At 22.6% G+C, this 19,895-nt stretch overlaps 1 protein-coding gene across 1 annotated transcript; it reads left to right on the top strand.

Annotated features, from left to right (window-relative positions):
- Positions 1–3,111: 3,111 nt before the first annotated feature.
- On the top strand, positions 3,112–3,964 carry LOC148194068 (protein GAST1-like). The gene is made up of 4 exons (XM_088097287.1): positions 3,112–3,270; positions 3,363–3,455; positions 3,527–3,566; positions 3,666–3,964. Exons 1-4 carry the CDS (start codon positions 3,202–3,204, stop codon positions 3,845–3,847), a joined length of 384 nt encoding a protein of 127 aa, XP_087953413.1. The 5' UTR covers positions 3,112–3,201; the 3' UTR covers positions 3,848–3,964.
- Positions 3,965–19,895: the final 15,931 nt, after the last annotated feature.

The following is a 19,895-nucleotide window of genomic DNA, read 5'->3' as shown; positions in this document are numbered from 1 at the left end:
TAGGTTTATGTGATTATACCAATAGCTTGATTTTTTTTTTTAAAGCATACATACATACATACATACATATATATATATATATATATATATATATATATATATATATATATATATATATATGTGAAAGGGGGAGTGCAGTTAATAATTATGGGGTGTAGAAAGGGGGAAGTCCCATTTGTTTTAAGGGACTAAGACTTCGAAGCCCAATAGTAAATAATTTCAGAATTCTAATAAATTTTAGCGTGGAGTAAAATTAGATTATCAGGTTTCATGGGTAGAAAAAAGGAGGTGCAGGAAGAAATAGCCCCCAGGGTCACTCCACTTCTTATCTTACCAATACTTTTTCTCAAAAATTACTTTTGTATTGTTATTTGAACAATTATAAGATGTAGCTTTGTAAGATTTCATACACTCTCTACCTTAATTAACATGTTACGTAAATAAACAATTGTGTTATATAAAAGTAATGCCACATCTTTTACTCCGATGATATCGGATATAGTGTATACCGAACGGTTATCACCACTACAACAGTGGTCAACCAGGTCAACTAGGATGAATGGTTTTTGGGTCAGTGTTTAAGTTATCGAGCCAAGGGTCCAACAAAAGATAAAATAAGCAAAGGAATAATTAAGAATATCTGATTGAAGATTTGATTAAAGACATTGATAAAGCCGTTTATGAGTAACTAACCGGATGTCCAGGTAAAGTTATTTTTATTTGGCTTATAAAACACTTATAAATACAATGACAAGGCTAAAGGCCAAGTACGTTCAACTGAGACTCCTCTACGTTCTACTTACGTCCGATCAGACTTAAATACTAAATTGTGATAAACAGTTGCTTTATCAATATCTTTAATCAGATTTTCAATAAGATATTCTTGATTATTCCTTTGATTATTTTATCTTCCGCTGGACCCTTGGCCCAATAACTTAAACACTGGCCCAAAAATCATTCGTCCTGGTTGACTTTAGGTAGTCTGATTGACCATTATTGTGATAGTAAACAAACCGTTAACAATTAATAACTGTTTGATATACACTATATTCAATACAATAACTTTTCTTAAAACAAAGTTGTTCAAAACCACCTTAGTAAGTAACTACATTGAAGATCAACTTAATAAAAACTCATTATTTTTCTGTATTTTTTTTATCATATCTTAATATATCATTCATATATTTCACCATTTTTGTTTCATGTAGACATGAGGGGTTGAGAAAACATTTTTCCATGAATAATAATATGTTGATACATATTACCATTCATTTGACATCATTTGACATATATTATAAATATAAAATAGTTATAAAAAGATGAATTTTTATTTTTATAAGAAAAATGAAAAATAATATTAAATATGAATGTAACAAATTTGTATTTAAAATTATCATTATTTTTTTTTTCGAAATTAACGATTTGAGGATATACCTTGCAATGTGATCTCTTCCTACTACAAATGGCGTGAGAATTTTGATAGTATACATTATTAGAAAAAGCATCCAAATTTAAGTAAAAACCCTAAAAAATCGACACATACAAACAAATGGTTCTTCACGAGACCAATCCAACACAACAAATTGAATACTCCTCTTTGTGTGGTTGAGACATCTCACTCTCTCTTCCACTTGTCCTATTTGGGAATTTTGTAATGCACATATTAAGAAATACTTAATTTCATTATGAGTTGTTAATTAAAAAGCAGCTATGATTTGTTTTAGGTTATTTTGAGAAAGAAAAGTTTTTTTTTTTATGAATAATTAAGGAGTAAGAAAGAAAAAGAAGAATAATGCATGAAAGGGTTCACGGGCATTCAGTGATTAGAAGGATTCCCAAACTTGTTTCTTTCTAAAAATAAGACAAGATAAAGAAATGCTGAGATCGTATTGTATGCTGTTTTTTTCTTCTTCTATCGCTTTCTATGTGCACATCTCACAATCTATCATTCACATGCATCCATCATATTCTTTAATCTTTCTTTCAATTTTCTACTTTCATATAGTAAAATCTCCTCACTTAAACTTTCTATCTTTTAAAAAAGATTAAAATATAAACCTCATTAGTATTTTAGAAGAAAGTTCACTTTTTTTTTATGTGGGTAAATAATCTTTAAAGATTATTTATTTTACAAATCAGCATCTGTTATATATTATACTTCAATTTAAATTTTTAGTTAAAAAATGTAATATTTCATATTTTCCAATCTTAAAGTAGTGATTTTTTATTCTATATTTTAAAGGTGTCTAACCCTTCATTTGGAACAAATAATAAAGAATAAAAAATTATATATGAGTTCCAAAAGTTCTTATGTCACATAAATATTCCCTAATGATTCCATGCTATAATAATATAAGGACACGTTCCAAAGTTTCTCTAACACATGTCTCTCTTTCAACCACCAACATGTTCTATTTCCATTTCCACATTCATGGGGACAGTAACATACTGTTATAGAAAGGTTGAAAAAGTTTTATATAAATATATATATATATTCTCTAGAGAATTCAAAATTATCACTACTATCACTTGGATTATAATTTCTTTTCACAAAAATAAGTACATTTTCAGAGTTTTTTTTATATATTAAATAATATTATCAGAATCTACTTGTTAACCTCGGTGAATGCTTATATTTATTCTTACGTTGTGAATGAGTTATTTTCCAAGCATCACAAAAACCCTTCATTTCGGTTATCAAGGAACTGAAAATGTAACATCACGTACTATACTAAAACTCTCATTATTTCTAACTTATAATAGACAAACTAAACTCTTCAATATTCATATATTAACCACTTTTACTGCAAATTAGATGAAAATTAGATACATGTTTTATTTTTTAAATTTAAGAAAATTTAACAGAACATTGTGATAATATTAACTGAGAGTAAAGAATGATAGTTACGAGTAGAGACAAATTCAGCATATGATTGAGAACGATATAACGTGTTGTGATAAGAAAGAGGAGGTGTGAGAAGAGCCAATTTAATATGCTATGTTGTAGAATCTGCAGTGGTCATAATGAAAAAAAAATGGCTGTTTCTTCGCTACCATTTGCATCAAATTTCAGGTAAAAAAAGGGACAAAGTCTCACCCAATTTCCCATATAAGTACCCAACTCTGCTCTACTTGGAAACCATTCTTCACATAACACAACTTCCCTCTGTGTCTGAAGGAGTGTCGCAGTGAGTCAGCAATATGCCTACAAACCTAACCATCCTTCTCTTTTGCCTGCTTCCAATGCTTCTTCTTTTCAAGGAGACTCATGTAAGATAACATCTTCAAGGTTTATGCATTCTTTTTTCCACCAGACAGAATCATTATGTTTGTGTAGCATAAACTAACGTTGTCATCTTCAGGCTAAGACTGTTGTTGCTACTACTACCACTGACTCTCCAACTCCAGCACCAGCACCAGCACCAGCACCAGCACAAGAACCTCAGCCTAACAAGGTAACAAAACAACCGTGTTTTTATTTTTTTTTACTTTCATGTGTTGATTTTGTCCTTGTTTTCTTATTCAGTCACAGCATGGGAGCACTGAAGGCAGTCTTCAACCACAAGGTATGAATGAATGATGGATATATATGTTGTATATATATATATATATATATATATAAGATTGGTATATAATAAAGAAAATGAATGATGAAATTATTACAGAATGTGGTCCTCGTTGTGCGGAGAGATGTTCAAAGACACAGTACAAGAAACCGTGTTTGTTCTTCTGCCAGAAGTGTTGTGCCAAATGTCTGTGTGTTCCCCCTGGAACCTATGGCAACAAGGAAGTATGTCCCTGCTACAACAACTGGAAGACCAAAAGGGGAGGACCCAAATGCCCTTGAATCTTCAAACTTTCACAATCTTAGATTTCTTTCGATCGATCTTAAAACGAAGTCAAGTTAACCAAAATCTGTATTACACAGCCTATGTATTTCAATCAATATTTCAAATTAACTTCCCTTTCACTTTGCAAATGGACCTTCAAATGATATAAGGAATACTAAAATACTCGTAAAACATGCATGCGAGTAATTTCTATGAGACAAAATCTTAATTGAAATTTTTAACTCTTTAAACTCAAGTTGATTTAGACTTGTAACACTTTCGAATCATGGATCTGATATAAAAGGAAGAGAGAACGGTGAATACATTTTTCAAAGTCATAAGTTTAAGAATATAATTTTAGAAAGATGGATTTTTATAAGAAAACGAGGAGTAAAATATTTCATTTTCTATTTATGATCTTATAAAATAAATTTAATTAAAATTTTAATTTTTATAAAACTTCTATTTTTTGTCCTACAACTTATAAAAACAAAATCTTACCATATTTGTTTATAGCTTTAAAATTTTTGGATATATTTTTAAAGGAAAAATAAATTATAATGATTATCTAAACACTCACCACATGAACGAATTCAATTACTCTTTTTCGGGAAAAGCACCTTAACTTTAATTAATTTTTATGTGTTGAATAGTTAATTTTAATTTATAAAAAAAAGTTAAAATTGAGTAAAGTTAAATTAAGTTTTTTTTTTTTTCGAAAAAAAGCCACTAAATTTATTCTCCTCATAGACAAGTTTTACTATTCATTGTAGTAGTCCGAGATTACACATAACTTTACCCAAAATTATATTAAGATTTTATATCATTATAATTTATATAATTCATACCAATGAGCAGTTAATATTTTCATCACTGCTAGATATCCAAATTGAAAAAAAAAATTCTTAGAATTATCAATATGTAAAATTAGTCAATGATAATATATTTAATTATTGGCTAAACATATCAAACACATTCAAGTATTTAAAGTGATTCTTTTATATTTTTTATTGTTTTTATTTTTGCATTATATTATAAAACTTTTTAAAAATATATATTTTTTTTCATAATTTAAACTAAAAAAAATAAAGGAGAAAAATTTAAGTAAATAAACTTAATCCACCAAATTTGGATAGGAAGAAGTTATGTATAATTTCTTTATATTATTTGCATATTTTTATCAATTATTTTATAATATTTGTTTAGATTGTTTATAAATTATTGTTAAGACAATGTATAAGATACTTTTAACTAGTTCATTTATTCTTGAAACTATATCAAGATATACAATTCAAAATTAAAAACAATTTTAGATTAATTTGTGATTGCACTTTGATACATAGAAGAAATATAACGACGACTATGTAACTAAATAAATAAAATTATTACTTAACGTATATAAGACTAAATACTTTTTTTGTTCTCTAATTTATTTAAAAAAATTAATTAGACTCCTAATTTTTATTTGATTCAATTAAATTTTCTAGTTTTTAAAAATAATCAAATTAAGTTTTCTAAATTAATTACAAGATATTATTATTAATACTAATACTGACACGTGTCTGTCACATATTATTAATACTATTATGGGACACTGTAATGATCTAACATGTGATTTTTTTTATAAGAAATGAAAAGTAAAATAATAAATAATTTAAAAAATAAAAAATATCATAAATTAACATGTAACATGTAAAAACATAACATTAATGTTAATCTAATAGAAAGAAAAAAAAATTAAATCATTTTTAAAAGTTAAAAAACTTAATTAAACAAAATAAAAATAATGAGTCTAATTTTTTTTTTAAACAGAGCACGTAAAAAGTATTTAGCCTTAAATATTTTATTATTTAATATTTGATGGTGTGAGTTCTCCTACTGTGTAAGGGTTGGAATGAGTAATTACAAATTGTTGATTCTGTCGTCATGTAATTACGAAGAGTAATCACAAAAATTATATTAGAGGAGCAAAACATACATGCATATTAAATGTAATTATAATTGCACCCATATAATCAACAATACCGACACTTCAATATTCATACAAGTTAATCTATATTGATTGAGTTAATTCACTTTTTGACACTCCTAAATATATACCCTCCTTTTTCTCTTTTATTTATTCTTTAGAGAAAATAATAGGATATTATAATACCTATACCACTTAGAATTTATTAAACTTATCCTGAATATTCTTGGGTTGGTTTTATAAATCTCATATTAAATGATATTAATATTTAATGAGAAATATTTTATACTTGTTTTTTAATATTATTAATATATATTCATCGATAATTGTTGTATCTTCCCATTTGAATGAAGTTATATTATTATATTGTTAGTTAAAATATATTTTTTAATATAAATTTCTATTACTACTATAATTTTTTGTATTTTTGGTGGAGATTTATTTTGTAAATTTCTTTCAAAAATTAAAAAAAAACGCGTTTTCCATCATTTTTTCTGTAAAACGTTGTTGGTGGGTAATTCTTCTGTGGATAATTAGTTACCATATAATTTAAAAATTTGTAGGAAATTTTTACAAAAATTTCTATGAAAAATATCTGCAACAAATTTTCTTGCAAAAAGAATTCGCAACAATTTTTCTTGAAAAAAAAAATTAATTCGAAAAATAGTCGGTACTTTTTCCTGATAATTTAAATTTCGCATGTATATATACGTTAAAAAATTGTTTCATTCATTTATTTTTTATATGTGTTGTTTGTACTGTGAATTAATGATTATTCTACGTAAATAAATAAATATAAAAAGTTAAATATTTTTTATATTTTAATTCTTATTACATAAATATTTGTATTTATGTCTATTTTGTAAAGGGTCAGGTAAATGAAAACTAAACTAATTTTAAAGAAATTAAACTCATTTGAAAAAAAAATTAAATAGATTGATACAGTCTAATTATAAATTATAACTTCTGCCAGGAAAAATGTTAATTAACCTTTATAACATTTACTTTTGAAAATGTAAAATTCTTTCATATAATATTCCATGAAAATGAAACTATTTTGCTATTGCTAATTTTGTTACTTATCACATCTCATGTTTTACTTTTATTATATCACTTTTATCTAGAATGAATTTAATAAAAAGGCATAAAAGATATGAAAAAAACTATTTGCTGTCTTCTAACAAAATAAAATGAAAAAATAATAATAATTCAATGTAAACCACTTCAAATTAAGTTTAACTTTCACACTGTCCATTTGAAAAACAAAACAATAAAGTTACAATTGAAGTATATATATAGTTTATTAAAAATACCTAAAACTAAGCATGTAAACTATAATAAAGAAAAGAAATAGAGAAAGTAAAAGATAAAATAAGAGATAGCAAATAATTAGATAGAAAATAATAAATTTATTTCATTTATTTATTATTAGTTTTAATTGCTTACGATTATTATATTTATTAAAATAAAATTAGTCCGATAATTAAATAGGGTATTGATAATCATAATCAATTTAAGAAGATAGATATAATGTTTTTTATAAATCGATTTATTTTTGGGTAAATGCTAAAAGATAAACCTCATTATATCCTAACCAATAAACTGTTAAAATTGAGTTGATTATTAAATCGAAGGTGAAAGGGTGGAATTAGCTATAATTAATGGGCTTTTTCTTCCAGAATAGGTGCAGTTAAAACGTATGGGGTACAGTAAGTAAAAGCCTAATTATAAGTTGGAACCATTGGTCTCATCACAACATAACAAGAGCACAATCCGCACAATCATAGATATTCTGTTTCCATAACGAGAGCTTCTTTGGAATAGTATTTGGTCTCGAATTAATTTAATTATTATTATTATAAATTAGAATGAATATTAGTTAATTAATTTAATTTTTAATATCAGAACTAAAATTCTCAATTTGGCCCTTCTTACATAGTTTGGTCCTGGTCCTATGGGTTAGGGTTAGAAAAATCACGTAGAATAAAAAAGGAGTGTTTCATCTTACACCTCCAAGATCTCATCCTGCACCTCCAAAAATTCCACTTTTAACCTTCTGACATCTCATCATCATCCTGCACCTCCAACTTTTTCAAAACTTTATTTTTAACTTTAATAAATATTTTTCCATTTTCTTTTTTTTTTATTAAAAATAATCTTCACTACCTTAATAATAATTTAATTTAATTTATTTTAAAATTTAAATATTATTTAAAATAATTTTGTATTTTAATAATTATTAAAATATAATTTATATTATAATAATAGTTATATTAAAAACATAAAAATAAAATAATAACAATAATAAATAATAATAAAAATAAATTTGATTTAATATATTCAAATATATTAAATTATAATAAAATATTAAAATAAATTAAATAATTATTAAATTTTAAATAAAAATGAAAATTTTAAAAAGTTTATTTATATATTAAAATCTATAAAATATGTTAATACTTGCTTTTTATTTAAAATTTAATAAATATTAAACTTAAATAAAAATTATAATATAATAACTAAAATAAGAAAAAATAAAAATAAAAACAATATTTAAAATCATATTTAATATATTTAAATATATTAAATTATATTAAAATATTAAATTAAATTTAATAATTATTAAAATTTTAAAAAAACAAAATTTTGAAAAATTTGTTAATCGGATATAGATATCCGATAAGTTATAAATCGGATATCCATATCCGATAAAGAGTTTTTAAAATTTTATTTTATATATAAATTTTAATAATTATTTAATTTAATTTAATATTTTAATATAATTTAGTATATTTAAATATTTTATTTAATATAATTTTATTTGTTAAATAACTGTTTTAAAATTTTGTTTATTATTTAAATTTTAATAATTATTTAATTTAATATTTTAATATAATTTAATATATTTGAATATATTAAATATTTTATTTAATATAATTTACCTTTTTGTTATTATTTTTATTTTTAATTATTTTATTTTTATATTTTTAATATAATTATTATTATAACATAAATCATATTTTAATAATTATTAAAATATGAAATTATATTAAATAATATTTGAATTTTAAATTTAGTTATTATTAAGGTGATATAGAGTCTTTTTAACAAGAAAAAGAAGAAAATAAAAATATATTTATTAAAATTAAAAATAAAATTTTCTATAAAGTTAAATGTGTAGGATAATGATGAAATGTCAGAAGGTTAAAAGTGGAATTTTTGGAGGTGCAGGATGAGATCTTGGAGGTGTAGGATGAAACACTCATAAAAAAGTCCTTTGTAGAAAAAGTTCACGGGGCCAAAATATCTACAAAAGTCCCATGGGTTAGGACCAACCCATGGACTTTTTTTTAGAAAAAAAATTCATTTTAAATACAAAGATGTAGTGAGTTACATATTTATTTTGAAATATTTTTCATATTTCTTATCGAGCTTTCATTTTATCTTTGTTAGTAATAATTTATAACCATAATTGATTCATGTGTAATTATATTTTTTTGCCAATAAAATTAATTTTCTACTTCATAACTATTTCTATATTAATAAGTTTAATAATAATGCTTTTATACAATTATTTCTTAATTTCAAAATTCTGTTTTGATAATTTTTTTCATCTTAATTTTGGTTTGTAAATTTGACGGTTCAGAGATATCAACATAAAATAGATTTGAAAGTTAAAAAATTTAATCTAATTTGTAAAATTTTGATGGACTAATGAATTTATTTATAGATGATAATATATTTTGTCACTAGTTTAAATCAATATCATTTGATTAAGATTTGTTATCAAAATTACAATTTTTTTTACTTTTTTAATTTTCCAAATTTAATAAAACTAATATTTATTATTTATAAAGTTATATAATTCTTTTAGAATTTTTTTTATGAAACATATAATTTAGTCATTTACATCAATTTATATATTTTTATGTTTTTTCATATATTTTATATTATATTCATTTGTCTTTTTTATTAGTTTCTTAAGAGACATTGTAAGACTCGTGAAAAATATTTATAATAGTAAATTTTAGCATTTTATTTGTAATAATAATTTTTTGGATAGAAAAAAAAATTAAATTTTTGGATATAAAATTATTGTAATTTTAGAAGTTCAAATTTTTTTCTTATTCAGAATTTTTAAGAAAAGTGAATAGTGAATAGTGAATAGTGAATAGTGAATAGTAAAAAGTGAATAGTAAAAAAAAAAAAAAAATTGGAAGGATAAGAATTCCTACGTAGCATGGAAGGAGATGGGATAAGATTTATCAAGTTGTTCATTAAAATACTATTTTTAAAATAATATTAAAATAATAAATAATATTAAAAAATTAATGAATAGTAAAAATTTTTACCTATAAATAGAGATCAGAGGAATGGAGTTTTTGCACCAAGAAGTAGAGAGAAATTAGGAGAAGAGAAGAAATTAGGAAGTTTTTGGAGTAGGAAGAAATTTTAGAGTAGAGGTTCTGAAGAGTTTTCGGGGAAGCAAATTCAGAGCAAGAGAAGTCTGGAATAGAGGTAGGGGAGCTAACCTTTCTAAGCTTTTATGTTATGATATAGTACTGTTTTATTACTATTCATGTCTTGAAATTATGTGTGAATACTGTTAATGCTTACTATTTATTTATCTTGAATTTCTGTGTCAATATTATATGCTGTTATTTTGAATCTGTAAATAAGAAATTTGTTAAAACTAGTTGAGAAACACTTTGGCTAAGGAAAGACTTGGTACTTAAGTTGTCCATTGTGAAGCACCTCTCTTTCCTGGAAGTCTACTCGACAAACTTTTAACTTAATTCTTGTTGAACAGATTATGTACTGTTAAATTATTATGCAATATATCTCGTTGGAATGAATTTATGTTATTGTGGTAGATACGAAATTGTGAATTTTAATTGTGATGATTGTAATTTATTATATTGGATTTGAATTTATGCATCCGAACATGATATGAGTATTATGGGGAGATTTCGTAATAGTATAATGTGAGTTGAGGAATGTGAGCATTGTATGAGTCTCGTGGAGAGATTCTGTATTGATGTGGTAATTGTGTATATGTTGATGTTGAGGGTCCTGTAGTTGGAGGTTATCCTGATACTCTAATAATCATCCAGTCTCAAGTAGAGAAGGATGAATTATGTGGTGAGAGGAGCAGGAGGTCCTGGTCTATGTGCCGGTTTTGGACATAGTGAGGGGACTAACCTTGTGAATGGTATGAAGTATTTTGGAAGTGTATTTGTAAGAAGAAGTAGAAGTCATCACAAGTGCATAACCTCCCGTGACCGCTCATCAACGTATCATCCGGATGAGTGTCTTTTTGGGTATTGTGGGATGAGTGTCTTTTTGGGTATTGTGGGATGAGTGTCTTTTGGGTATTGTGGAACGAGTATCTGATATGAATTATGGTATGATGGTTTGAGGGTGTATGACATAATTATTATATGATGTTAATATCAAATCAATTATGCATGTTTTATAAATGAGTGTTGCATGTTAGCTCACCCTACTTGTTTGTGTTGTTTGTGTTTGGGTATGTACGATGATCGTATAATTCGTTATACGGGAGTAGATGAAGGAATGTCGTATGATCCAGTACCAATGAAGAAAGAGATTGAAGAATAAGTTAGAAGAATTCGAGTTATATTTAGAAGTTTATAGTTGAAATCTGAGTTTAAAATATGTATAAATATATATCAGCTGTAAATCTTTAAGTGTGAGATTACGGAATGTTACCGTAAATGTAATGTTACAATATATAAATTATGAATTATCCAGTGTGAGATATTGGGATGTTACAGACATTAATGTAATTTACTTATTATTATAATTTTTATAATTTTTATAATTTTTATTTATTTTATATGTTAATAATTAAATACAATAATAATTTAAAAATATTGTATCTATTATTTAATTATTTTTTATTACAATCGGCTCAATTATGATAAATAATTCAATAAAAACGATCTTTGTTGGAGAAAGATAGTCTGATTTTAAAATATTAATTTAATCTAAAAGGTTAGAATAAAAAATCTGATTTTATAACCACTAGAATTACATCTAGATCTTGTATACTAACATATATGATATTTATAACAGTTTTGTCTAATAAGGATTTTCACTAAAAAGTTAGTTCTTTTATTACGTGAAATTAATTTTAAACTTTAAAAAGTTTGTGGTTTAATTTTTTTAATGTATATTATATAAAACATTCAACAAAAGAATTTTATATGACAAACTATAAAAAATAAAAAATAAAAAATAAAAATTTTACACTGATATTAAAAATTCATCCAAACACTATATTTGAATTTAAAATCTATCCAAAATTAATATTTCAAATATTTATATAGATATCATAATTCGATTATTAAAAAATCGAATTTTGAACTGTGTTACTTTTATAATTTCTTTTTTGAAAATTTTTTTCATTTTCTTTTAAACAAAAATAATGATAAAAATTTTCTTTTTTAACTTTCCAAAATAATAAAATTATATATTTAGAATATACTTATAATTAAAAAATTATTTTAAATATTTTTTTATAAAATTAATATTTATATTTAATTAAAAAATATTATTATCATGTAAAATTTGGGAACTATTGAAATTGTAAAATAAATAAAAGAAATAACTAAAGAAACATTAAAAGTGAATTAATTTAGTGAGTGTTTCATCCTACACCTCCAACATCTCATCCTGCACCTCCAAAAATTCCATTTTTAACCTTCTGACATCCTGCACCTCCAACCTTTTTAAAAATTTCATTTTTAACTTTCTTCTCTTTCTAATTAAAGACATTTTATTTTCTTCTCTTTTTCTTTTAAAGACACCCTACATCACCTTAATGATAATTCTAATTTAATTTAAAATTTAAATATTATTTAATATAATTTTATATTTTAATAATTATTAAAATATGATTTATATTATAATAATAACTATATTAAAAAAATAAAAATAAAATAATTAAAATAAAAATAAAAATAAAATAATAATAATAATATAAAATTTGACTTAATATATTCAAATATATTAAATTATATTAAAATATTAAAATAAATTAAACAATTATTAAATTGTAAATAAAAACAAAAAATTTTAAAAACTTGTTATCGAGAATCAGTTTTGTTTTTTATTTAAAATTTAATCAATATTTATTTTAACTAAATATTATAGCATTATTTATTATATTTTTATATTTTAATAATTATTAAAATATAATTTATATTTTTATAATAGTTTTATTAAAAATTAAAATAACTAAAATAATATTAAAAATCACATTTAATATATTTAAATATATTTAAATATATTAAAATATTAAACTAAATTAAATAATTATTAAAATAAAAATCAAAATCAAAACTTTAGAAGAATTTATTTATCGGATATCCATATCCGATTATAAATTTATCGGAGGTCAATATCCGATCGTTTCTAAAATTTTACTTTTTATTTAAATTTTAATAATTATTTAATTTATTTAATATTTTGATATAATTTAATATATTTAAATATATTAAATGTGATTTTTAATATAATTTTTATTTTTATTACTTTTACTCTTATTTTAGTTATTATTATTTTTATTTTTTAATAAAACTATTATAAAAATATAAATCATATTTTAATAATTATTAAAATATAAAAATATAATAAATAATGCTATAACTTTAATTAAATTAAATATTGATTAAATTTTAAATAAAAAACAAAACTGATTTTTTGATAACAAATTTTTAAAAATTTTTGTTTTTATTTACAATTTAATAATTATTTAATCTATTTTAATATTTTAATATAATTTAATATATTTGAATATATTAAGTGAAATTTTATATTATTATTATTATTTTATTTTTATTTTTATTTTAATTATTTTATTTTTATTTTTTTAATATAGCTATTATTATAATATAAATAATATTTTAATAATTATTAAAATATAAAATTATATTAAATAATATTTAAATTTTAAATTAAATTAGAATTAATTTTAAGGTGGTGCAGAGTGTCTTTAATAAAAAAGAGAAGAAAATAAAAAGATAGTTATTAAAATATCTTTAATAAAAAAGAGAAGAAAGTTAAAAATTGGAGGTGCAGGATGTCAGAAGGTTAAAAATGGAATTTTTGGAGGTGCAGGATGAGATGTTGGAGGTGTAGGATGAAGCACTCTAATTTAGTTTGGGGCTAGATCCATCCTAATCCTACCCCAACGCACTTTACGTGGGGTTTTGGAGTTGGGGCTTTTAAAAAGCTCCCTATTAAGTGGGCTAGAAAATCGGAGCTTGATCTTAGAAGGGATGAGGGCCAACCCATGAGTCAGAGCTAAAATGACACCTCCAATTAGAACTTCGAATTGTTAAATTAGTCTTTCAAATTTTAATAGTTAGTCTTTTTTATCACTATTAGTCTTTAAAATTTAATCAACTTCAAATTTTAGTATTCAAATATATATTAAAAATAAGATTTTCAATTTATTTTTTAAACATTTGAATCAGATTGCTGATTTAACTTGAACACTTTCAATCTATAACCTCTAAATATATGTTTTATTATCATTTAAATTTTAAATTAGACATTAAATTGAAAGAAAACTTAAGACTTAAAATCAAATTTTAAAAATGGTTGAAAAATATGCTTTTGTTATCATCATTTAAACCATAACTTTTGTTACATTTATTGTAATTTTAAAGATTGATATAATAATTCGAATTTTAAAGACTGATATTCATAAAAAGAAATATTATAAATGAACTAAATTCCAAATAAAATATATATTTAAATCTTTAAAGAAGTGTATTCATATATATCTTTAAATTCGAGATAAAAGATATATTCGAGTCTGATTCAAACTATAAGTCTTTAAAAATTGAATAAACTATCTTTAAAATTCGAATTAAAGGCATATTTAAATAAGCTTATTCATAAAGTAAAATTCACTCAAACAAATTACAAAATAAAATTTAAAAAACTATTTAGTTAATTTATATATAAATCATGAAAAATTATGGCTTAATATCACTTTTGATCATTATTTTTGTCAACTTTATTTAATGTAAGACTATTTTTTTATGGTTAAATGTGGTCTCAATTTTAATTTAGGTTTCATTTGTTTTTTTATGATGACGTATAAATTATTAACTGTTAAGTTAGTATTAATGTTATGTATCAAGTTAATATTAACATCCCTATTATGTGTCAATATTTTATATTCAATTCAAATTTAATTTTCATTAATTTTGTTCAATTTAATTTTAAGTTTCGTTAATTTTATTCAATTGAGTTTTAATTTTGTTTATCTCTAAATTGAGTCTAAATTTATTTTTTTATTAAAATTCACATTTTTATTAAATATTTCTTTCATGATTTTTAAACCAACTATAACTATATTATTAGAATATAATTATTAGATGTTTATTCAATCTTTTCTACATGTAAAAAAATAGGGTTAGAGTTGGTTTAAAAATAATGAACAATTTTTTTTCTAATTTTAAAAATAATAAAGGATTTTTCTTCTAATTTTAAAGATAACGTAGAATTTGCCATATAATTTTAAAAAGGGTTAAATATGTTTTTAGTCCCTACACTCTTAAGCAAATTTGTTTTTAGTCCCTCTTTCAAAGTAACATACATTTTAGTCCTCCTTCTTCCAAAAAACCTTAATTTTTGGTCCTCCGGGAGGATAAAAAATTAACGTTTTTTTTTTAAATAGAAGGACTAAAATGTACCTTACTTTGAAAGAAGGACTAAAAACAAATTCGCTTGATAGTCTAGGGACTAAAAACATATTTAACTCTTTTAAAAATAATGAAGAATTTTTTTTCAAATTTTAAAATAATGAAGAATTTTCGTTCTAATTTTTAAAATAATAAAGAATTTTTCTTCTAAGTTTAAAAATAACGAAGAATTTTCCTTTTAATTTTAAAAATTGTGAAGAATTTTCCTTCTAATTTAAAAATAAAAAAAAATGAAGAATTTTTCTTTTGAAATTTAAAATCGAGAATAAATTAAACAAAACTAACCAAATTTGAAATTAAATTAACAAAAATTAAAAATAAATTAAATATAAAACACTGATACATACCATTGATACTAACTTTATACGTCATACTTGACATATACGTTAATATTATTACAATGACACACGATAGTTTGACAAGTATCCAATTTTTTCAAATTTAAAAAAAAAAATTAAAAAGAAACTATTGGCCGTATATTATTCATATTTTTACTGTTTAACGTGTTTCTAATTTTCATAATTTATGTTAGATTAATTCCTTTTTCATTGAATAAAGTGGATGAAAACAGGATGAAATATTGAGCGAAAACTTATTTTATGATCTCTTAAAGATACATTGTATTAAATTTTGTAAAGATCTCCGTAATATATAAGAAAAGTTAGGAAGCTAATGAAAAAAACAGTGTTTTCTAATAGAAAGCATCACTCTGATGTTCTTCGGTCAAGAAAAAGGCCCAAGAATGTGGCTTGACGGCGTGTGTGGATAGTTTGTTGAGAAACAGCGGTTGGTGTTTTGGTTTCGAAAGATGACCATGGGTCGGAGGTGGAACTACGACCATGCGTTTTTTATGTTGTTTCTGCTTCTTGTTCTGTTCTTGTGCATTTTGCATGGGAAGCACCACCGTAGTTGGCTTGGCAGAAGCAGGTTCCAAAGTTGCAACAGAAGGCTGTGGACGAGGGTACAACAAATCTGTTGGGAAAAAGTTGTATTGTTGGAATCCTGCCATGGATGTTTTTGATGTCTTCGATGATCACACAAACCAGGATGAACCACAAAGACAACTGAGAACTGAGAACTGAGAACTGAGATGAGAGTGAATGTTGTATTTGAATATATATAGAAAGGCTTCAAGGGATTCTTATCTTTTTAATAGATTACACTTGTAGATATCAGATTTGTTTTAATCATACTAGATTTTGTATTCTGTCATATCTTTTTAGTTAAACCTCTTTAATCTTATTTTTTTCTTTATCTTTTCAATATTTCATTTTTGTTTTAAAAAATCAATTTCGTTCTTATGTAAACGTGATTTGTATTTTGTAAACATTTATACAAAAACAATTTAGTTTTAAGATATCGAGTCCTCACTGTCTTAATTTATTTTTATTAAAATTTGTAATTAAAGTTCAATATTTTAAAATAATTTAAGAGTTTTCAGTTTTTAGTATTTTTTATTTTTTTAATGCTTTCTATATATATAAATATAAATTTTATCTTATGTAATGTACTTTATCTATATCATTAATGAAGAGTATTTAGTTTTATTTATTTTACTCTTTAAATAACAATCTTAAATATTTTTTTATCTTTTATGTAATTATTTATTTTAAATTAAAATATTATCTTGCCATTTTATCTTTTAAGTGAGTATTCATTTAAATTTGAATATTTTTTAAAATTAAATCAACTATTTAGAATAAAAAAAGATATACATATGCGGATAACATGTATTTCCACTTATTATACGAAAGAAAATAAAATAGTTACTATATATTATATTGAAGTTATGTTGTAAAAATAATTTAATATTTATCGTTAAATAATTCAGTCACAATTATGGTTGCTAATTGTAACTGAAATAATTCGTAAAAAGTGATTAAACATGGAATTAATAACCAAAAGACTCTTTAAGCAAATTAAATTGAATTATATTATATGAAAATAAATTAATAATTTTTATAAATTAAAAAATTAAAAATATTCAAACAATCTGAACTAAATTACTTAAACTGTTTTTTAGGTCTGCTAATTCTATATATATTTTTTTATCTAAAACAGTTTTTGAAAAAAATAAATAAAGCAATTTAATCATTTAATTTACATTCTTATTTACTAGTAGAAAGATATGTACCTCATATTTGCATATCTAAATTTTTATTACACTAAAATAATACAATTTCTAGAGAATGAATAATTTAGAAAAAATGCATGCGGTGGTTATTTGTTAAAAGTTTAATTAAAAACATACCAAAATAATTATGAAAATATGTATCCTTTATATAATAGTAGAGAATAAAATTTATCCTTTAACAAATGACGTAAAATATTTATCACCTTATTTTCAACTCAAATTTATATATGAATTGATTTATTAAAAATATATATAATAATCAATTATTTATACACAATATCGGGTTATTGCATTATTGCAAGTTGGCATAGCCTATTATATGAAATGAAATATAAACATATATATATATATATATATATATATACACACACACACACATGAAAGATAAACTTTTAATTAATAACCTATATTTTGTAAAGTGTGTATAGGTTTGGTAAGATCTACTATGTTTTATATTATTTTAATAAATATTTTTATGATGATAAATTATTTATAAGTTTTAGATGTCAAGAATGTTAAAGTTTATAATAATTGAGTGAGTTCATTTAGAAAGATAAACTTTTTTTTTAATTTTACAGGAGTATATAAGATATTACAATTATTCTGATAAAGCAATATAGTTATTTATGTTTTAAGATAAAAGTTTAACATGAAAACAATTTTCAATAAATAATACCAAAAACTTATATTCTAATTTATTAATTTTATTAAAGTTCAATCTCAATTATTATTTAACGTATCTTTTATCGCATTTAATTATTATAATAATTTAGTCAAGTTTAGTTATTACAATTATAAAGTTTTTTGCCAAGAACTAAGAATCCAATATAAATTATCCAAATTCACAAATGAAATTGGAAGTTAGGTGTTTTTTCTCTCACCTCTCCACATTTTTTTCTTATATTTAACATTTCAAAAATAATTTTTTCAACAAATTTTGAAATATGTTGGAGGTAAATAAGAGTGGATTTAGAAATAAAGTTTGTGAGAATTAGTTTAGGATTTAATTGATGTGACATATTAAAAAAAATTTACCTCCAAATTCACTCAAATAAACAACAAAAAATTTACCTTCAAATCATCTCAAATTCATTCAATCACTCTCTCCCAAATCCATTCAAGTGAACAAAGTGTTAAAGAAAAAATCATTTAACAAATTTCAAAATCTAACAAAGAAAAGAAGTGGAGTGTAAGATTTTTTAAAATGTAGAAAATAGTTTTGAAATTTAAAAAAAAATTAGAAATGAAGGAAGAAATGTAGAAAAGTGCATGAAGAAACACTTAAATATAGATTTTATAAAATAAACAAAAAATCATACATGAAAAACTCAATAATAAATTATCTAAATTCACATTTTTATTCTTTAACACTAAGTCATAATGGGAATGAATATAGTTTTCAAATTTTGGAACTCATCTTGATCAAAACAAAAAAACTCTTAAAGTTAATAATAGAGTGTTTCAAAGTTAACATTAAATTATCTAAGAGAAAGACAAATATTACATAAAAGTTTAATAATAAGGATCATAAATAAACATTTATGTTCTTATTATGTCTTATTTATTGTAATACATATATTTTAAATTAAAATATGAATAATGGATTTCAAAATTTAGATCTCAATACCAATATATTACAAAATTGCAAATACCCTACAAGTGTGAATTGCATATATTGTTTTTGTAAATGAAACATTCAATCTTACAAAATATAATCATGATTTAAAATTTTAATATGAGAATAGTGAGTTTTAAATTCTAATGGTATACGTACACTTCGATTATGACTATAAATAAGAATTTAATTTATATTAAATGACAACAAAAGAATTCATAAAAAAATTATTTATAAGAAAAAACTCAAACCAATATTTTTATTTAATATAATTTTTTCTAATTCTCTATATGATTCACATCTTTAAGTTTCAAGTTTCAATGAGAATCAATAACACATGACTCAACATAATGACACTAATTAATAATTAAAGACATAATTTTATTTTAAGATCAAACATACACCATCGTCATATAGAACTCACAATAAGACCAACAAAATTACTCTTTAGATCTCTAGAGTTTTAAGGAAAGATCCAATACATCACCATTAGCATTAGCATTAGCATGATTGAAATGACCATGGTTGAGGATTGGTTTCTCCAACAATTTGATTAATGGCTTTGTTCCATCAATTGGTGAAACTTCCATGGTAAGATTTTCTT

Source organism: Vigna umbellata, chromosome 8 (genome assembly GCF_029865625.1).
Source record: "Vigna umbellata cultivar VRB3 chromosome 8, Vumbellata_1.0, whole genome shotgun sequence".
In the NCBI taxonomy this organism is placed as follows: Eukaryota; Viridiplantae; Streptophyta; class Magnoliopsida; order Fabales; family Fabaceae; genus Vigna; species Vigna umbellata.
The sequence above is the reverse complement of the archived record's forward strand: the minus strand, read 5'-3'. Positions and strand labels throughout refer to the sequence as shown.